General features: G+C 48.7%; 2 protein-coding genes across 2 annotated transcripts in view; one reads left to right on the top strand and one right to left on the bottom strand.

The window, feature by feature from the left end:
* Positions 1-18,011, top strand: part of FANCM (FA complementation group M) — a 60,776-nt gene that overhangs the window by 4,663 nt on the left and 38,102 nt on the right. The gene's annotated exons all lie outside the window — the stretch shown is intronic.
* LOC118687731 (heme-binding protein 2-like) lies at positions 125-11,539 on the bottom strand. The gene is made up of 5 exons (XM_036384843.1): positions 11,304-11,539; positions 7,525-7,616; positions 6,393-6,534; positions 4,121-4,304; positions 125-3,187 (listed from the first exon to the last, which is right to left on the bottom strand). The coding sequence occupies exons 1-5, from the start codon at positions 11,530-11,532 to the stop codon at positions 3,016-3,018; spliced, it is 819 nt and encodes a 272-aa protein (XP_036240736.1). The 5' UTR covers positions 11,533-11,539; the 3' UTR covers positions 125-3,015.

Here is an 18,011-nt window from a genome sequence, read left to right as displayed (position 1 = left end):
TCAGCACTTGGGGAAGAGGGGCTTGAGGTGACCATTTCACATCTGGCTTTTGTAAAATCAGAGCAGCAGCCCGAGGCAGGAGAGCAAAAGCACCTCTGTGTGCTGCAAGAATGAGAGCCAGGTGTCTGTGCACAGTAAAATCATTCTTTAATTGTGCCAAACAGTAAACAAGACAACATTTCAGTGTGAGCAAAGGACAGTGTCAGACAGCACAGCACAACAATGGCAGAGGAACTCTGTGGAGATGTCTTTACATACAATAAGCAAGGCCCTGAGTATCACAATAGCTGGAATCAACTTTTTAGGCACTAACTCTGGTTTGGAAAATACACAGTATGCAGGACAACACTTATCTGTTAAGGCTACATCATTTAATCTTCCAAAAATAGGGGTGAATGCTGATTTATTATCTCCTTTCATGAGTGGAAAGCTAATAACTTCCCATTAAAACTGAAAATCCGGGAGTGGCTCCCAAAGCAGAGCCACGGATGGATAACAAATTACCTGTTCTAGGCAGTCATGCCTGACCTGGTGTAGTCAGATCTGAGTAACAGTGAGGTTTGCTTGGCATTCGGTGGTGTAACAACTGAATAAACTGTATTTTGTGTCAGCCAAACACTGGAGCTCTTGGTGCCTGTGCTCCTGAGGCCAGTGGCAGCTCTTGGTACCAAGCCATAAAGTGTATCTCCAAACTGGAGCTGAAGGAGGGTTTTTGTTTGGTTTTTTTTTTTGTTTTTTTTTGTTTTTTCTCAGCAGCAGAAGCCATCTAACAGAAGTGAAAATAAATAAATACTATCTTGGGATTCACAGTTTGCCACAAAGAGCAGGCAGCGCTGGGCTGCAGGTGGGATGTCAGCACACTCAGATAGATCTGCTCGTGCTCCAGGGGTGTTTCTAGAACATCACCCACGGAGAGCTGAGCCGCAGGAGGGGCTGGCAGGGACATCAGACACAGCAGATGCTTTTGCAGGAGAGGCTTAAAATGTGAATTATGTACAAACTGGTGCTCTGTGGTGCGAGGATTTCGCTGCTTCCAGGAGCTATGCAACATCTGTTGTGCCAAAGCATAATGAGAATTTCCCTCACTGGCAAAAGAATTCAGATGGCAGAAATTTCTTTTAATTTGCCATAAAATCTTGTCAGAGGTGAAAATTACTTTTATGTACTCTTATAAAAATCTGAGGGAGGATATGAGAACAAAACCTTTTATTTAATGCCTCCCTGGGCCATCTATTCAACTCAGTTTTAAAAATACTTTCACTGTTTTTCTCTAATTAAGAGCTTTTAGTTTAATACTGGTTGTCATTTTTAATTTTCCTTCTCCCAGGCTGGGACACTGTATTGCATTTTAGTTTGTTTGGGGGTTTTTTTTCCCCTCTCCATAAAAACTCTTGGTTTTTTGTGTTAAAACTAAGGCTTTTGTGTCTCTTTATTTTGTGTTTCCTTTTCCCCTCTCCTTGCTGCTTCCCAAGGAATCTCTGTGCCCAGCAGGCACCAGAGGGCACCTTGGTCCTGCTTAAACCAGGGCCACTCTGATCCTGCTGCTCAGGGAGAGCTTTTGGGCTGAGCACAGAGCCCTCCCTCCCTCCCTGTGGGACCAGGAGGCTTTTTGGGTTCTTTCAGAAATCCTCCACAAATCCATTTTTGGAGTTGTTTTTTCACCCTGCTGTGAGTTAGCAGCCCCTGGCTCTGGTTGCTGCTCTCTGTGTTGGAATTCAAGGGCACAGAAGCTCTGCTGGAACCCTAAATCCTGTAACCAATAAATAATGCTGGTGATGTACTCAGTGAATTTTATATAAAAAAATATTTACTTCTATTAGGAATAAACTCTACCATCACATCAGTAAGGGGAGACATTAGGGAGGGATTTTGGAGAGCAGAATTGTTTGCTACCCTGACTCTAAAGTGCAGTAGGTGCTCTTGGGCTGTGTGGAACAGTGGCAATGCTGCTCCCACACCTTCTGGGGGCTCTGGAACGTGGGAGCTCAGCCTCTGCAGGGAGCCAGGCTGCCAGCTGAGGGCTTAGCACAGGGCTGAGGGGCAAAACAACCAACAAATTGATATTGGGGAGAAAAAACTCTCACAGTGAGGGTGGTCAGATGCTGGGACAGGGCCCAGAGGGGTCCCTGGGGGTGCTCAAACCCAGCTGTGCTGCCTGGAGCAGCAGCCCTGCTCTCAGCAGAGGTGTCTGCCCCAGGTCACTCCCAGCTGAGGTGTTCCCTGTGGATATTTGTGTCATTTATGCCATTTTAACAGCCAGAAGTGCTGAACAATTTACTCCAGCTGCAGTGCTTTAACACCCAGCAAAGCTGTAAGAATGAACTGTTCAGAAAACTGCAGTTCAAAGGAACCAGTGTCTGCTTAGGAATGCCAGAGGCAGTCATGGGATTCCTGGGGGGTGTGATGAGGATAACCTCAGTCATTTTGCTGTCAACACTTGAGTGAGCAATAGGAGGTTCTGGTCTCTCTCCAGACTGGGGGAGCTTTGGTTGGGAGCTTTCTGAGGTAAGCTTTGGGGATGGATCTCTGTCCACAGCTGTCAGCATTGGCCTGTTCTTACTCCAAGCTCTAATCCCACTGGGCTAAGCCTGGTGGTTCTCCTCAGGAACTGAGACCTGGACATTCTTTCTGTGCCTGTGTGAGGTGGGTTTGCTGTGTCACACTGAGAGCCCCAGCGGGGTCTTTGTGCAGCACTGGAGCAGGCCAGGGCTCCAGGATGTCCCCAGGGAGCATCCTGAGCCACAGGCAGGCTAGGGATGCCAAAGGGAAGGGGTTTCTGCCTCCCTTGCCTGCTCAATAAGATAGAAAAGCTGAACTAACTTTAAAGTGCCAAAGCCCTCCATCCGATCTGTGTGAGAGTTGCCGCAGGGATCTGTGGCTGGGGAGCTGAGCTGGGCTGGCTGCTCCTGACCCAGCTGAGATCCCCAGTGCTGACCTGTGACAGGGGACACCTGGGGTCACCTGTGAGAGGGAGGAGGCTCCGTGGGCAGCAGCAGCAGCAGCAGCAGCAGGAGCTCAGGGCCGCTGCAGGAACCAGATCTCGTTGTGGCGGTTGGCGGCGGCGGGGTTGGTGTAGCCGGCGATGATGAACGTGTCCCGCAGGCACAGCTCGGGGCTCTCCAGGATGGCTGCCAGCAGGTTGATCTCTCTCATGATGGAGTCCTCGTTGGTGATCCCTCGGAAGCTCCTGCAGGGGTCAGCTCAGGTCAGCTCTGGCTGCTTCCACAGCTCCCTGACCAGGAACGGTGACAGGACTAAAGGGGACAGCCCTAAGCTGCGCCTGGGGAGGCTTAGGCTGGACTTGAGGAAAAGCTCCTCACAGAAGAAGTGATTGGGCATTGCAAAGGGCTGCCCAGGGAGGTGGTGGAGTCACCATCCCTGGAGGTGTTTAAGTAAAGCCTGGATGTGGCACTGATGCCATGGTCTGGGTGACAAGGTGGTGTTAGGGCATAGCTTGGACTCAGTGATCTCAAAGGCCTTTTCCAACCTAGTTCATTCTGTGATTCATTTTAAACCCACTGTTCTGCCAGAGCCACTGTTTCATTTTTCCAGAGCCACTGTGTTCATTTTAAACCCACTATTTTTCCAGAAATGCCTTCTGAGTGACTTGGTTGTGTTTCACCAATGGTACTGTGATTAATCCCAAACCATTTTTTCTTAAAGTTTTCTGTGCCACATCAGACACTTTGTTCCCAACTATACAGAATAGTCTGAGTGTGTTTTATCACACAATTACAGATGCATCATTTTACCAAGTAATTGATATAAATATAGAATAACCTGAGCTGGAAGGGACACACAGGGATTGTGGAGTCCAATCATGGCCCTACCCAGACCCCCAGCAATCCCACCCTGGGCATCCCTGGCAGTGCTGTCCAAACCCCCCTGGAGCTCTGGCAGCCTCGGGGCTGTGCCCATTCCCTGGGGAGCCTGGGCAGAGCCCAAAACCATTCCCTGTTATAAATTTGTAACCTTTATTTCCTGACCACCCCATTCATAAACCAGGCAGCTTTTACAACTCTTGAAATTAAATTTTACAAGGTCTAAAAATCCTAATGTGCCCGGACTGAGAGCTGGGCGTTTTTCCTGTGTTTAGCAGAGCAGTTAAAGCATTTCTCACCTGCTGTAGACAATGGTGGCAGGCCACTCCTCGATGATGATGTCAGAGTCGAAGGGGTGTGGGGGCTCGTCCTGCAGCACCTCGGGCAGGTAATAGGCCACTGTCACCGCCTGTGTCATCGCCGACTGCGCCTCGTTGGTGTGCACGATGGTGACAATGGGCACGGTGATGCCCAGGTACAGCCCTGCCCACACACAGGGGGAGGTGAGAGCATTCAGGAGGCTCAGGAGGAGCTCTGCACACTGTCCCTGCCTGCTGAACTTGGGGGTCGAGTCTGCATTTGTATGGGATAGTATTTCTGAGTTGGGAATTATTTGGGCAAGTCAAAAGTTTAGTGCAGTTAAGAGGATGCTTAGGCTTAGGGATAGGACCAGTATGAATAGGACTATGTCTATTACTATTCTCTGGCTTTAAACCAGATTCCAAGGATTGGAAGTGGATCATAATTAGTGTCACAGGCATCTTTCATGAAAAATCCTTTCTCAGGATTTTTCCTTGTGAGAAGCTGCAGTTTCAGCAACTAAAAGTAAACAATGGTTATCTGCTGCTGTGGAATGCAACAGGTAGACTTGTGATTAGTTTCTTGTAAATGTTTAGATTTACTAACTGCTCATAGCAGAGCTAGTTCTTGCTCTCTGAGACACAAATCTTTGTTATTCATTCTTTTCTATTCTTAGCTTAGCTAGTTTCTGAAAAAACTTTTTCTTTTCTATTTTTTTTAGTATAGTCTTAATGTAACATATATCATAAAATAATAAATCAAGCTTTCTGATCATAAAGTCAACATTTTCTTCTCTTCTTCATCTTGAAAACCCTTGTGACCAGGGTCACAAATTAGTATAGTAGAAGAGTAAGATGCTCATCAGTAGATAGAAATGTAGAGGAATAATCATACAGCATCTATAAAGTGTCAGCATCAGGCGGCTGCTTCAAACCCTGGAGTGTTTGAAGGGATTTCACTGGGATGGTTTAGGCAGTGTGGGTGTGCTCCAAGCTGGGAGGGGCAGTGAGTGCCCAGAGCAGCTCTGGCTGCTCCTGCATCCCCAAAAGTGTTCCAGACCAGTTGGACACTGGGGCTGGGAGCAGCCTGGGACAGTGGGAGGGGTCCCTGCCATGGCAGGGGTGGAACAGGAAGATCTTTCAGGTCCCTTCCCAGCCAAACCACCCATGACTCCATGATTTCCCTGTGCTTTGTAGTTTGTGTGTGTGTGTGTGCAATGTTTGTGCATTTGTGTCCAAAACACAGCATTTGGTGAGCTCTCCCCTCTGCATGCAGGGCAGGGAGTTTGCCTGAAATCTTTTCCCTCTCCTAAAGGAGTTGTGTTTATCTTCAAACTGACCTTGTATCGTGGTTTAAATATTTGGGAACAAAACTGCAGGCAAGAGAAGGGGCTGCTCTGTGAATTCATTGAGGGTTTGCTGGTGTTAAAAATGTTGCAATATTTTTTGGTACTGTTGTGTGTTTGGAGTACAGGAGGCAGAGGGAACTTCCTTTCTGTACAGTTTGATCACAACCCTGCAGTTCTGGAGCTAAAATTACTTTTAAACCACATTAAAGTGTTAAAAGAATGGGGAAGGTACCCTGGGGAAGGAAAAGCTTTTGTGATCAATGTTTGTGTTTTCTTGGAAAGATACTTAAGGGCTGAGTCAATTACAGCACAGAGCACTGAGCATGGCAAAACTTGATAGTAACTGGAGGATGAAGAATATGAGAGCTGATGTCTGGAAGTGAAAACCAGATTCAATTGGATTGCACACCAGGTGCACATTTTACAGGCAGGCACAAGCTCTCAAGGACATGGTGGATTTGCCATTATTTTGAGCTAAAACTGGATTATCTTGCTGGAAAACAAGCTTCAACCACAAATTTGCTGTGTCCATTGGGACAGGGACAATTTAATATCTTGAACTAAAGGGAAGGAGGCAGAAACCTCTGCTCCCTTTTGGTATCACACACTGCCAGGTGATTTCAGTGCTGCTGTGAAAATGAAACTCTGCAAATCCTGTAGCAAATGTCAGATTTACAGCAGAGAGCAGCCTGGGACAGTGGGAGGTGTCCCTGCCATGGCAGGGGTGGCACTGGCTGGGATTTTGGCTCCTTCCAACCCAAACCCTTCCAGGATTTCTATGATTTTTCTGGAAAGGCTGTATCATGGAAAAACATCCCTATAGGGTGTGTATTTGGGAAAAAAACTGTTCAAAGCATCTCCCTAATTAGGAGAGAGGGCAGAAATGCCATTTTCTAACTGCTGTGGGGCTGGGGTGTCATTACCTGAGGAGTTCTGCTCACAGATGTACCTCATGAGCTTCATGAAGCCGAGGCAGATGCTCTGCTCGTACTGCTTCTCTTTCATTTTGATACAAGCCCACTTGGCTTTCCCATACTGCCTTTTCTCATAGAGTAGATCTCCCAGCTGCAAACACACAGGGAACAATTTGGGATTGTCATTTATTCAGCTAAAAACATCAACCTAACAAATACGAGTGAAGCACAAGAACTGCATCTTTACAGCTCTCAGTGCCATGACCTCGAAAGAAACATGAATTTTAATCCTTCCTCCTATAAACCAAGGAATACACTGCTGATCTTGCATCAAAACTGACTTCAGCAGATTTTTAGGCAGTTCTCCTTTAAATAAGGGTCTGTCATCTTTTGGACTGGCACTATTAAACATTTAGTTGCAATTAACACTGAATAACCTTGGTTTTTAGCTGCAGTTGTTACAGTAATACTGTAACATTAAAAAATGCTTTCAACATAAACAGTCAGGAGTCCCAAACTTCATTTAAACACACTGCAGTGTGTTAAAATGAAACACAATCAAATGATAATATTTATAAGTGTGAATTATTTAAATCTATTTAAAAGAAATGTGGCCAAAAAGTCCTCATAGATGGTCAGTAAAGGTTTTTGTGGTTTTTGATTTAAGGTTAAACATTTGTTTGCACATTTCCTGAGCTGGAAGCAATATGCTGTACATTAATTTCAGTATTTTACTAGAGGATAAGATGGCTTTACAAATTGCTGCTTTGTTTGATAATGATCTGTGATACAGAAGTACATTTTTGGTTTTAAATTCAGTTGTTCATCTCTTTCAAGTACTCTTTGCTAATGTTTTATCAACATGACTGTAAAGGAGCAAATGCACCATTTTAAGCGAAGAAAATGGGCATTTTATTTCAAATGGCAAAGAGGGGTTTTTGTTAATTTAATTATGTCTCAAAGGGTGGAATTCCTGGCCATCTTCTGACTTGCAAAAACGAAAATTACACATGTCCAAGGGATGAGATGTTCCAAATGAGGGGCAGTGGCACGGTTACAGTGCTTGGCACTCATGTTCAGAGTCCCACAGAGTTAGAAGCCCTTTGTGAGGAGCCCCGTGTGCATGGGGGGGCAGCAGTACCTTCTCCTTGCGCTGGATCAGCGTGAAGGGGATGCTCTGCCTCTCCTGGGGGTTGTTATTCCTGGTCAGCTGCTGGATGGGCTCTGCCATGTCTGCAACAGAACCACAGTTCCCACGTGAGACTGCAGGAACAGGACTGAAATGTGCTTCATTCCCTTGGGGGTCTTTGTCACTGCTGCTGTTTGCTCCTTTCTAGGCAAGGGAAAAGCTTTTCCTAGGAGAGGTTTGTCACAGACATCTCTTATGAAAAATCCTTTCATTAGGATCTTTTCTCCTGAGAAGCTGAGAGGCCTCAGAAACAAAATGCAAACCATGGTTATCTGCTGCTGTGGGATGCAACAGGTGCATCTGGGATTGGGCTCATGTGGTTGTTTCTAATCAATGGCCAATCACAGCCCAGCTGTCTCAGACTGTCTGGTCACTCACAAGATTTTATTGTTTTTTCTTTCCTTTCAAGCCTTCTGATGAAATCCTTTCTTCTATTCTTTAGTATAGTTTTAGCATATCATTTTCTTTTAATATAATATATATCCTAAAATAATAAATCAGCCTTCTGAAACATGGAGTCAAGATTCTCATCTCTTCCATGTTGGGGTTGCCTGCAAATTCAACAGAGGTTACCTGAGTTCTGCCCCTGTGCTCTTAGGAGTGGGTTTCCCTCTCCCATTCCCTACATTTCCTACCCAAGTGTCCATGGAAAGTTTTTGCTGTGCAGGGGCCATTCCCAGCTCAGCACCTCTTGTGCTGCTAGATTCAGCTGTATCCACACAGAGGACATTAGGGTGGCTGCTCTTGTGGGCAGGCTCAAGGAAATACTGCTGTGGGAATGAATTTCCAAAGGGTGTTTAATGCCTAAAGGTGCAGGTTGTAACTCTGGTTATCCTGACATCAATTCTAGCTCAAGGTCATGAATGAATTCTGCTCAGGAGGTGATCCCTGCCAGACAGGCTTGGAAACTGTGGGTACAAGGTCAGTCTTAGGCATGGAACACCCCTCTGCCACGAGAGTTGGTCCCCTGCCTCCCAGAGCTGGGCTGATTGAGGGCATTTGTGCACTTAGAGGATTAGAAACTCGATTTCATGTGCAGTGTTTGACAGTCTGATGTGAACCCCTGCCCTGCTGCCCCACAGTGTGTGCTGCACATGCAGGAAAAGGAGGAGTTTCAGCTCCCAGAGCCCTTTTCTGGGGAGCAGGAGGTGCCTCAGGTGGAAGAGGCAGGATAATGGGGGAAGAGAGTATTTATTATCCATGTTTGAGAGGAGGGGAGAGTTAAGATGCAGGAGAATTAACTTGGCCGAGGTCACTCAGTAAATCTGTAGCTGAGCTGGGAATCAAACCTCCATCTCCTGGCATCCAGTCCAGGGGTTTAGCCTTAAGACTGTTTGGAATAGTAAAGATCCTTGAACAAAGGGGAGGGGAAAAAATAAAGGTAAAAAAGCTACATTGTAGTTAAGTGTAAACATTTTTTCTCTGCAATATGTCACTGGGAAGCATTTAAAATGTAACTAATAACTGGCATGTGAATGGATCTCTTTGAAGGCTGAGGGAAAAATAAAAGTAGAGTTCACCACCGTGTTTTCCAAGAATTAGGAAAGCCTTCAGGACTCTAGAATTAACTCTATTTTTAGATTACTTTATCAATTAGTGGGGATGGGTTATGTTTTTTGCATTCCATATTAATGCAGAGGGTAGGGATTACAACTGATTAAAGTCCTTTGGGGGGTTTTATCCTTCAGTTTATGAACCTGTGCTTTGTGTTGTCCCAGTCTGGAGAGCTCCACCTGTGCAGGGCCAGGCAGGCAGCAGCAGGACAAGGACAGTTGTGTTTTCTGCAGTCATGGTTCCAGTGATGCACAGGGATCATCCCAGACCCCCAGCAATCCCACCCTGGCCATCCCTGAGGGAGTTCACCAAACCCTCCTGGGGCTCTGGCAGCCTCAGGCTGTGCCCATTCCCTGGGGGGCTGTTCCAGGGCTGATTCCACCCTCTGGGGGAAGAACCTTTCCTAAAATCCACCCTAAACATTCCCTGGGTCCTCTCCCTGGCCCAGACAGGCAGGGACAAGGGCTGCTCCTTGTCACAGGGGGATTCCTCCTCCTCCTTCAGCCCTGGACAGGACCTTGTCTTACTCTGTCTTGACTTTAGTAACACGTGCTGAGTGCCACAGAGCAAACCTGTAATACTGTGTAACTAAAGAATATGTATAACTGTGTAACTAAATGATATCTATAACTGTAACTAAAACATGCTCACACCCTGCTTTTGACATATTCCTTGGACTTTGTATCCTTCCTGATGGAATTTAGGAATTCCAGTGCCAGGCACCAGAACAGCAGGTAATTAATTCTGTGGGAAGGGCTCTGGTTTTCTGCTGCACTCAGGGGTGTTAAATAGAGACCCTCTGAGCCCTGGGGTTCCTGGAAATGTCAGATTGCAGCATTCCAGACACAAAGCCATGGCTGCTGGAGTGACTGCTGGCACTCTGGGATGGCCCTGGGCATCCAGAGACCCTCCAGGGGCAGGGAGAGCAAGGCAAGGCAGGGAGTCCTGCTCAGGCTGATCTTACCCTTCTTTTAGCATGTTAATTGTCATTAAAGCTTTCCAGAGTTAAGATGAGACTTCAAACTTGAGACTTCGAACACTTGCTGTGTTGGAATATAGAAGGAGTTTTTAAAGAGCAGTAATTTAATACAGGTAGTGTCCAGTGCAGCCTGGGCCAGGTTTGGCTCTCCCCACCTCGGGAAGGTGAGTTACCTGCCCAGCAGAGATGCTGCAGATCTCTGCTCCTCTGGCCAGGACAGGGCAGAGTTAAATCTGACCGAGCTGAGCCTGTGGTGACTCTCTGCTGCTTGTTAGGAGTTCTCTGACTCATCACTCTTTCAGATTCTCCAGACTTTCTTAAAATTGAAAACAACCGATTCTGACCAAGATGAGCCCGGGAGCCTTGCTGTGGAAAGCAAATCAATCCTTTACTTGTTTACTCTGGGCCGTTTTTAAACACAGCCCTCTTTCCTTAAAGAGCTGTACTGGGGTGGAGGGGATACTTTGAGGAAGAACGCTTTTGCAGGTCGTCAGTTTAATATTTAATTAGCTGTGAAAACTCACATTGGCTGGTTTTAGGTCTGAAAACTCGCAGTGGTTGTTTTCAGTGCCAATAGATCACTGAATTAGGTCTGAAAACTCACTGCTTGTTTTTAGTGCGAATGGGTCACTGAATTAGGTCTGAAAACTCACTGGCTGTTTTTAGTGCGAATGGGTCACTGAATTAGGTCTGAAAACTCACTGATTGTTTTTAGTGCGAATGGGTCACTGAATTAGGTCTGAAAACTCACTGGCTGTTTTTAGTGCGAATGGGTCACTGAATTAGGTCTGAAAACTCACTGATTGTTTTTAGTGCGAATGGGTCACTGAATTAGGTCTGAAAACTCGCACTGCTTGTTTTTAGCGCGAATGGGTCACTGAATTAGGTCTGAAAACTCGCACTGATTGTTTTTAGCGCGAATGGGTCACTGAATTAGATCTGAAAACTCGCACTGATTGTTTTTAGCGCGAATGGGTCACTGAATTAGGTCTGAAAACTCGCACTGCTTGTTTTCAGTGCGAATAGATCACTCCAGCGCCGCTGCAGCCGCTTCCCTGCCTTACGGGAAGCTTTGCATCGCCCCGGGTGCAGCTTTAGCCGCTCCAGAGCCAGACTCCGGTGGCTCAGACTCGCGCAGGACTTTGCTGGGTGTTCATTGCCGTGTCCCGCAGCCCCAGTCCCGCATCCCCGGCCTTACCTCGGGGCACGTCCACCTGGTGCCCCCGTCCCACGCTCTGCCAGTAGCTCAGCAGCCGCTCCTGCTCCTCGTCGTCCATGCGCTCGGCCGCCTCCTCCTCCAGGCTGCTGCCGTGGCTGTGGTACGCCGAGTCGGGGCTCTCCTCGGCCAGCCCGTCCAGATCCTCCAGCGTGATCGCGGCGGGGCCGCCGGGCCCCGCGCCGCCCATGCGGCACCCGCCCGTCTCCATCCCCGCTCCGCGCCCCCGCCGCCGCCGCCGCCGGCCTTATCTAGGGACCGGCACCGGGGCGGGGGCACCGCGGGCACCGCCTCTGCCCGCCCAGCGCCGGCAGGGACGGATAGAGCCGGGCACGGAGGGATGGGGCACCGCGGGCACCGCCTCTGCCCGCCCAGCGCCGGGCAGGGATGGATAGAGCCGGGCACGGAGGGATGGGGCACCGCGGGCACCGCCTCTGCCCGCCCAGCGCCGGAGGGATGGATAGAGCCGGGCACGGAGGGATGGGGCACCGCGGGCACCGCCTCTGCCCGCCCAGCGCCGGGCAGGGATGCATAGAGCCGGGCACGGAGGGATGGGGCACCGCGGGCACCGCCTCTGCCCGCCCAGCGCCGGAGGGATGGATAGAGCCAGGGATGGAGGGATAGGGCACCCGGGCATGCAGGGATGCATGGATGGATGGATGGATGGAGGGATGGGGCACCGCGGGCACCGCCTCTGCCCGCCCAGCGCCGGGCAGGGATGGATAGAGCCGGGCACGGAGGGATGGGGCACCGCGGGCCGGCAGGGCACCCGGGCATGGATGGATGGATGGATGGATGGATGGATGGATGGATGGATGGATGGATGGATGGATGGATGGAGCTGGGGATGGAGGGATGGGGCACCGCGGGCACCGCCTCTGCCCGCCCAGCGCCAGGCAGGGCACCTGGGGATGGATGGATGGATGGATGGATGGATGGATGGATGGATGGATGGATGGATGGATGGATGGATGGATGGATGGATGGATGGATGGAGCTGGGGATGGAGGGATGAGGACCCAGGCAGGGATAGGTAGAACCAGGGATGGATGGCTCCAGGGATGGGTAGAGCTGGGGATGGATGGCTCCAGGGATAGGTAGAACCAGGGATGGATGGCTCCAGGGATGGGTAGAGCTGGGGATGGATGGCTCCAGGAATGGATGCCCACTCCTGGTACCTTCACCCTGTGCTGCAGGGACTGAGCAGAGCAGAATTTACACAAGTTTGTGTTCTGACTGTTTTCTTACTCATTCCCTCTCTCCCAGCTGTTCTCTTTGTGGTGTTTTCCCCACTGCTTTTCATGTCCCGTTAGTCATTCTTTATTGGGATTTTATTTTACTGCTTTAACCGCACTTTAAAGACAAATCTTTCATTTTGTTTAGGAGATCTCTGAGGTCTTGCCAAAATATTAGGAGTGCAGAAACTCAGGGATGTTTTGTTACTGAAGTCCAGCTCTGGAAGTTTTCAGCTGTGTAATTTTGCAGTTGCTGAGACAAGCCTTTGAATGAGGGAGATGAGCTGCCCCGTTATGGGGTGGATATGGCAAATTAAAGCAGGATCTGGATTTGAATCAGGAGTCTGTGTGGACTCTGTTGTCTTTTATTCCAAATTTAACATGGAATGGCTGTTGTGGCCCTTTTTGTGCAGGCAGGAAAGGGAATCCTCGGGCATTTAGGGGTTTGGAATAATAGGAAAATAGTCCTTTCCTGTGCACTGTTGATGCTTCCAGGGAAAGCTGGAGCTTGGGGATGTGGCTGTTGTGATGCTTAATCTGCCCCCTCATTTTTCCCTTTTTCTGGGCTGTCCCTTTCTCCAGGCTCAGCTTTGGCTCCCCAGCCCCAGGGGCTGAGCTGGCTGTGCAAATGAACCCTGAATTGCCCCAGAAGCTGAGATGTGCCTGTCCTGATGTGCTCCTGGCAGGGCAGACCCAATTCCTGCTGTCCTTGGAAGTGCTCCTGGAGGAATTCATAACCAGAGGCACAGCTGGGAATATCCTGAGAGGGATTTTGGGGTGCAGGGAGTGAAGCACAGGTCACTGAGGGGGTCTGGGCTCTGCCTGCAGGCAGTGAAGCAGCACCAGAGGCTCTGGAATTCACTGGGAAGGCAAATCCTGGAGCAGGGCTGGAGCTGGTGCTTGTTTAATGTCTGGGTGGGTGCTGATCTGATTTCACAGGCAGCTGCCCCAGAGCAGCACCAGGGGCTCCCTCACTGCAGGGAGCTCTCTGGCAGTGGCCAGAGACCTGGCTGAACCTCAGCCCTAAGGGGAGGCACAGTGGGAACCCATCCCTGCCCCAGGCAAATCCCACATCGCTGGGGCTGAGGAATTTTCCACTGAACATTCCTGGTTATCAGTACCAAGGGGGGGCATCCTGGCTCTTGGAGATTTCTCCCAGGAACTGGCATTCCTGTTTGAGGCAGCATGTGGATGTTCTTTTTCTGCCCATCCTGCGTAAATAATTCATGGAAAACAATCCCAACTCTTTTGCCTACATGTTAATTATGAGAATTAATAGTTGCTTAAATGAAATTATTTCTAAGTGTGAAGTGTCTTTGCTGGAGGTGAGAGAAAAGACAAAGAAAAACCAACCAGCAGAAAAAGAGTTTAAAATCACAGCTAAATTTCTCTATATATGCCAAATGCCTCAGAATATTGACTAAGAGAAAGAGGCTGGGAGGAGTTTAAAATGCTGTTTTAAAAATCCATCTGTACAAATGACTCTGTGTGTATTTAGTTTGTCCTTGATTCCTGATGAGCTTGGTAATTATTGCATTTGATGGAGTACTGAAGATGTGAAGGGCTGTGTCTGGATGGACAACAGAGGAACTCCTTGTTACTGCAGGTGAAAAAAGCTGATTTTTTGTTGTATTTGTTGTGGTTTTGTCCCCAAACTCGCTAATTTTGTGTATCACTGCTGGCTAATAAACAGCCACTCTTTGAAAAAACACAGTTTTGGTAGTGCTGTGTTCTCTGTGCATTCCTGGCAGGTTCTGTCTCTGAACAGAACAGAAAAACTGATATTCAGCCTTGAAAATTTCAGATCCAAACCATCCTTAGTGGATGCTCCTTTCTGTCTGACAGTCACTTACTGAATGGTGAGGTGATACAGAAAAGCCACTTCTTTTTTTAACATCTCTCAGTAAAAAGTAAAATTGTTCTTGGTGAAATTAGTTGAAAAGTAAAAACTGGAGGTCTTGTTTTATAACCTCTATGAAAGGAAAAATGCTGTAACAGGAGAAAACTCAGCTGGTAGGAAAAGACAAAGTATTGGGTTTTTTTGCTTCCAGGGAAGAACAGTGAATTTTCAGTGTGTCTCATGTCCCTGGAAGACTGGGAAGGGTGTGAATGAGTTAATAGAAACTTAAACAAAATTTTGGTGCCAAGATCATTACTGGGCTGAGCAGTATTGGGTTTGGAGAGGGACAGGATCAGCTAAAATCCACCCTGCCCTGCTGTGTCCCTGCTGCTCTCCTTCCTTTATTGGCCAGGTGAGAAAACATCAGGAAGGAATTGCACAAAATTCATTTTTCTGCCTGGTTCAGAGTTTGTTTGTCACAACTCTGAAGTTTTACAGGAGAATAACTGAAGCTCAGTGCCAGTCAGAGCTCCAGAGCCTCCCCAGCAGGCAGACACTGGACGGGGTTTGCTCCTGGAAGTTACTTTTGGGAATATTGGCTGCTCCATGGACTCTCCTCAAGGTATCACCCTGGGGGAACCCAAAGCTCCCTGGTTTCAGTGCTGGAACAGAGCAGGGAATGCTCTGGATGCTCCTCTGCCCTTCCCTGGAGCAGGGGGAGGCTCTGGCTGTGTTCACACTCCCTGCAGGGTCTCTGCCCTGGCACAGCCCTGCTGTGGGTCTGAGGGGTGAAGCCCTCCTGAGCCCCTGTGCAGCAGGGCCTGGTGGGCACAGCCTCCTCTTGCCCTGCCCTGCCTTCCTTGGCTCTGTTCTTGGAGAATGGGAGGATCTGGAGCAGCTCAGGGCCAGCACTGATCTGGGTTTCTCCTGGAGCTCGTGGGTGTTCCCTGCTCCTGCTTTGGGAGAGGGCAGAGCAGGGGGTTGGGTGTGGTGCTGCCTCACTGGCACTACCTGGGCTCATTTCCTTCACCAGCTCAGCCCCAGAATGTTGGGAAGGGATCCCTGGATAGCCAAGGCCAGGCTGGACACTGGGGCTTGGAGCAGCCTGGGACAGGGGAAGGTGGCCCTGCCCTGGCAGGGCTGGGATGGATGGGATTGAAGCTCCTCCCAACCCAAACCAGTGTGGGATTCTGACAGTGCAGGAGCCAGGGGGTTTGGAGGAAGGTGCAGCTCCCTTTCAGCCCAGTGTGGCTCTGTAAAACCCAGTCTAAAACCCCTCCCAGGAGAGGCTGGGAACACCTGGGGAGCTCCTGTGGAGGGGATGCACCTTTGGAGTCCCTGTTTGTGGAGGCCCTGTCTGCTTGGCAGCACGTTTCTGCCACCCCTCCTTCTCCCCTGGGAAAGAAAAGGCACTCTAACAGTTATTTATGGGTGTTTTATTTGCTAAAGAACCCCTGCAAATCTGCACTAAAATAATTAGGTCAGGGCGTTAGTTTAGAGCCTTTGTTTTTTACTGTGCCAACAGAAAACAGATTAGGAGCAGTTTTTAGTGAGGTGTAGCTGGCACAGGAACACAAGTCCTTTGCCCTGTACACAAGTCCTCAGCTCCTGTCAGAGCTCCAAAACCAGGTTCTAAGCTCATCCTGGGCTCCAAGAACTCGTTGTGCCTTGCTGTGGGAGATCCCTCGGAACAGAGAAAATCTTTGTGCTCTTGGCAGCTCCAGTGCAGGATGGGATAACTCTGCCAATTGTCTTTTATCTGCTGGCTGTAAATCTGTCAGCTCTGAGCTCCAGCCACTGAGCTGCAGAAAGCCACGAGCGCTCCTGAGCAATTAATTGGAATTAATTCCATGGCTGTGTTTGGGTAACACGACACTGAAGTGTTTTGGAAAGGCTGAGGGGACTTTTCCAGAAGTATTATCTTTTTAATTAAAAATGAAGCTATGGAGGCAAGATAAATGTAACCAGGGAGCAGTGCCTGCTGCTGAGGCTCTCCTAAGTAGGTTGTGTTTACTGTTCCCTGGGAGTTTGAAGCTCCAGGTGACTGCATCCTGCTGCCTTTCATAACAGCACCAGGTTGTTTTGCAGAAGGTGATTAAATCAGACAGGGGTGTACATTGAGCAAACAGGGACAATATCATTTTCTTATATGTTAGAAACTAGGTCAAAGGATGAAACAGAAAAGTACAGGTAATGGAAATTGCTTTTTAGATAAAAACGCTCTGCAGCAGCTGTAGGAAATCATAAACCAGTGCTGAAATATCAGATTTAATGGCCATTACTTTTTAATGAAAATATTAATTTCTTTTCAAGAGGAACATTTGTGAAAAGCCTGAATCTGTTTCCACTACTTGAGACATAGTTTAAGCTTCATCTTCAGCATTTCAAGTGTGCTCATGTCCAACTGTTTGGGGTTTGATGGGAGATATACCAGTGTATCCATTCAAATGAAAAGCACTGGGTTCCTCCTTCATGGTCAGCATTTTGGTTTATTTGGAAAATGCCTTTTCCTGTAAGCTGGCACAGAGACATCTCTGTCCTTTTAAAGGGACTCATCAGATACAGCCTGGTTTGAAGAACAACAGAACAGTAACAAACTCTGTGATAAAACATCAAGTTCTGAATTTTAAACCCTTGAAACTAAACTGCATTTTTAATTTTGTTCTCACTTATATGAGAAATGAACTCCTTGTGCATTCAGCCTTCTCAGTGGCTTGGTGAATGGTTTTGGCTGTATTTTAAGAAAACAACATTTGATTTCTTCATTTATTTCCTCCCTTTCCTCCAGAAATTCCTGGCACTACTGCAGCCTCCAGTTGGTGTTTGCTTGTTGGTGGTGTTAGAGGTGTTAGTGGTTTATTTGGCTTAATTAATCCCTGAGCCTTAATTAGAAGGAATGCCTGGGGATGGAGTGTCCTGCCTTGCTTTCCCTGGGAGCTGTGAGGCCGTGACCCAGCTCCCCTGGGGATAAAGGAGACCTGGAAGGGCTTGGGAAGGCCTTGGAGTGTCCCAGGTGACACCTTTGGGTGTCCCAGGTGCCCCAGGGGACACAGAGCAGGCAGGGAGGGGCTGCCCCAGCCTGGCTCCCATCCCATGGCCCAGGGTAAAGTCAGGGAATGGTTTGGTTGGAAGGGAATTAAATCCCAGCCCTGCCATGGCAGGGACACCTCCCACTGTCCCAGGGTGTCCCAGTGTCCAACCTGGCCTTGGGCACTGCCAGGGATCCAGGGGCAGCCACAGCTGCTCTGGCAATCCCAGCCCAGCCCCTCCCAGGGAAGAGGAGCAGCCCAAGATGCCCAAAGCACTGAGAATCCTGGCTCCATGTGTGTGAGTTCCCTCTATCAGCTGGGAGCTGCTTACCCTGCTGCTGCTGCTGCTGCAGTGGGAGTGACCTGGGGCCCTGGGAGGGCAGCGTGGAGATTCCCCAGCACAGCTGAGCTGGGGCTGCCCAGCTTTCCCTGAGCCCTTCCAGATTTCCCCTTGCATTTTTGATTCTTTGTGGGATTAATGCTGCTGTCATTGATGATGGCAGTTACTCCCACTCCATTCCTTAGGATTTTAGATTTGATTTAGATGAGATATTGGGAAGGAATTCCTGGCTGGGAGAGTGGGGAG

Source organism: Molothrus ater, chromosome 6 (genome assembly GCF_012460135.2).
Source record: "Molothrus ater isolate BHLD 08-10-18 breed brown headed cowbird chromosome 6, BPBGC_Mater_1.1, whole genome shotgun sequence".
Classification (NCBI taxonomy): Eukaryota; Metazoa; Chordata; class Aves; order Passeriformes; family Icteridae; genus Molothrus; species Molothrus ater.
Note: the sequence above shows the minus strand (reverse complement) of the source record. Positions and strands in the feature narration are given on the sequence as shown.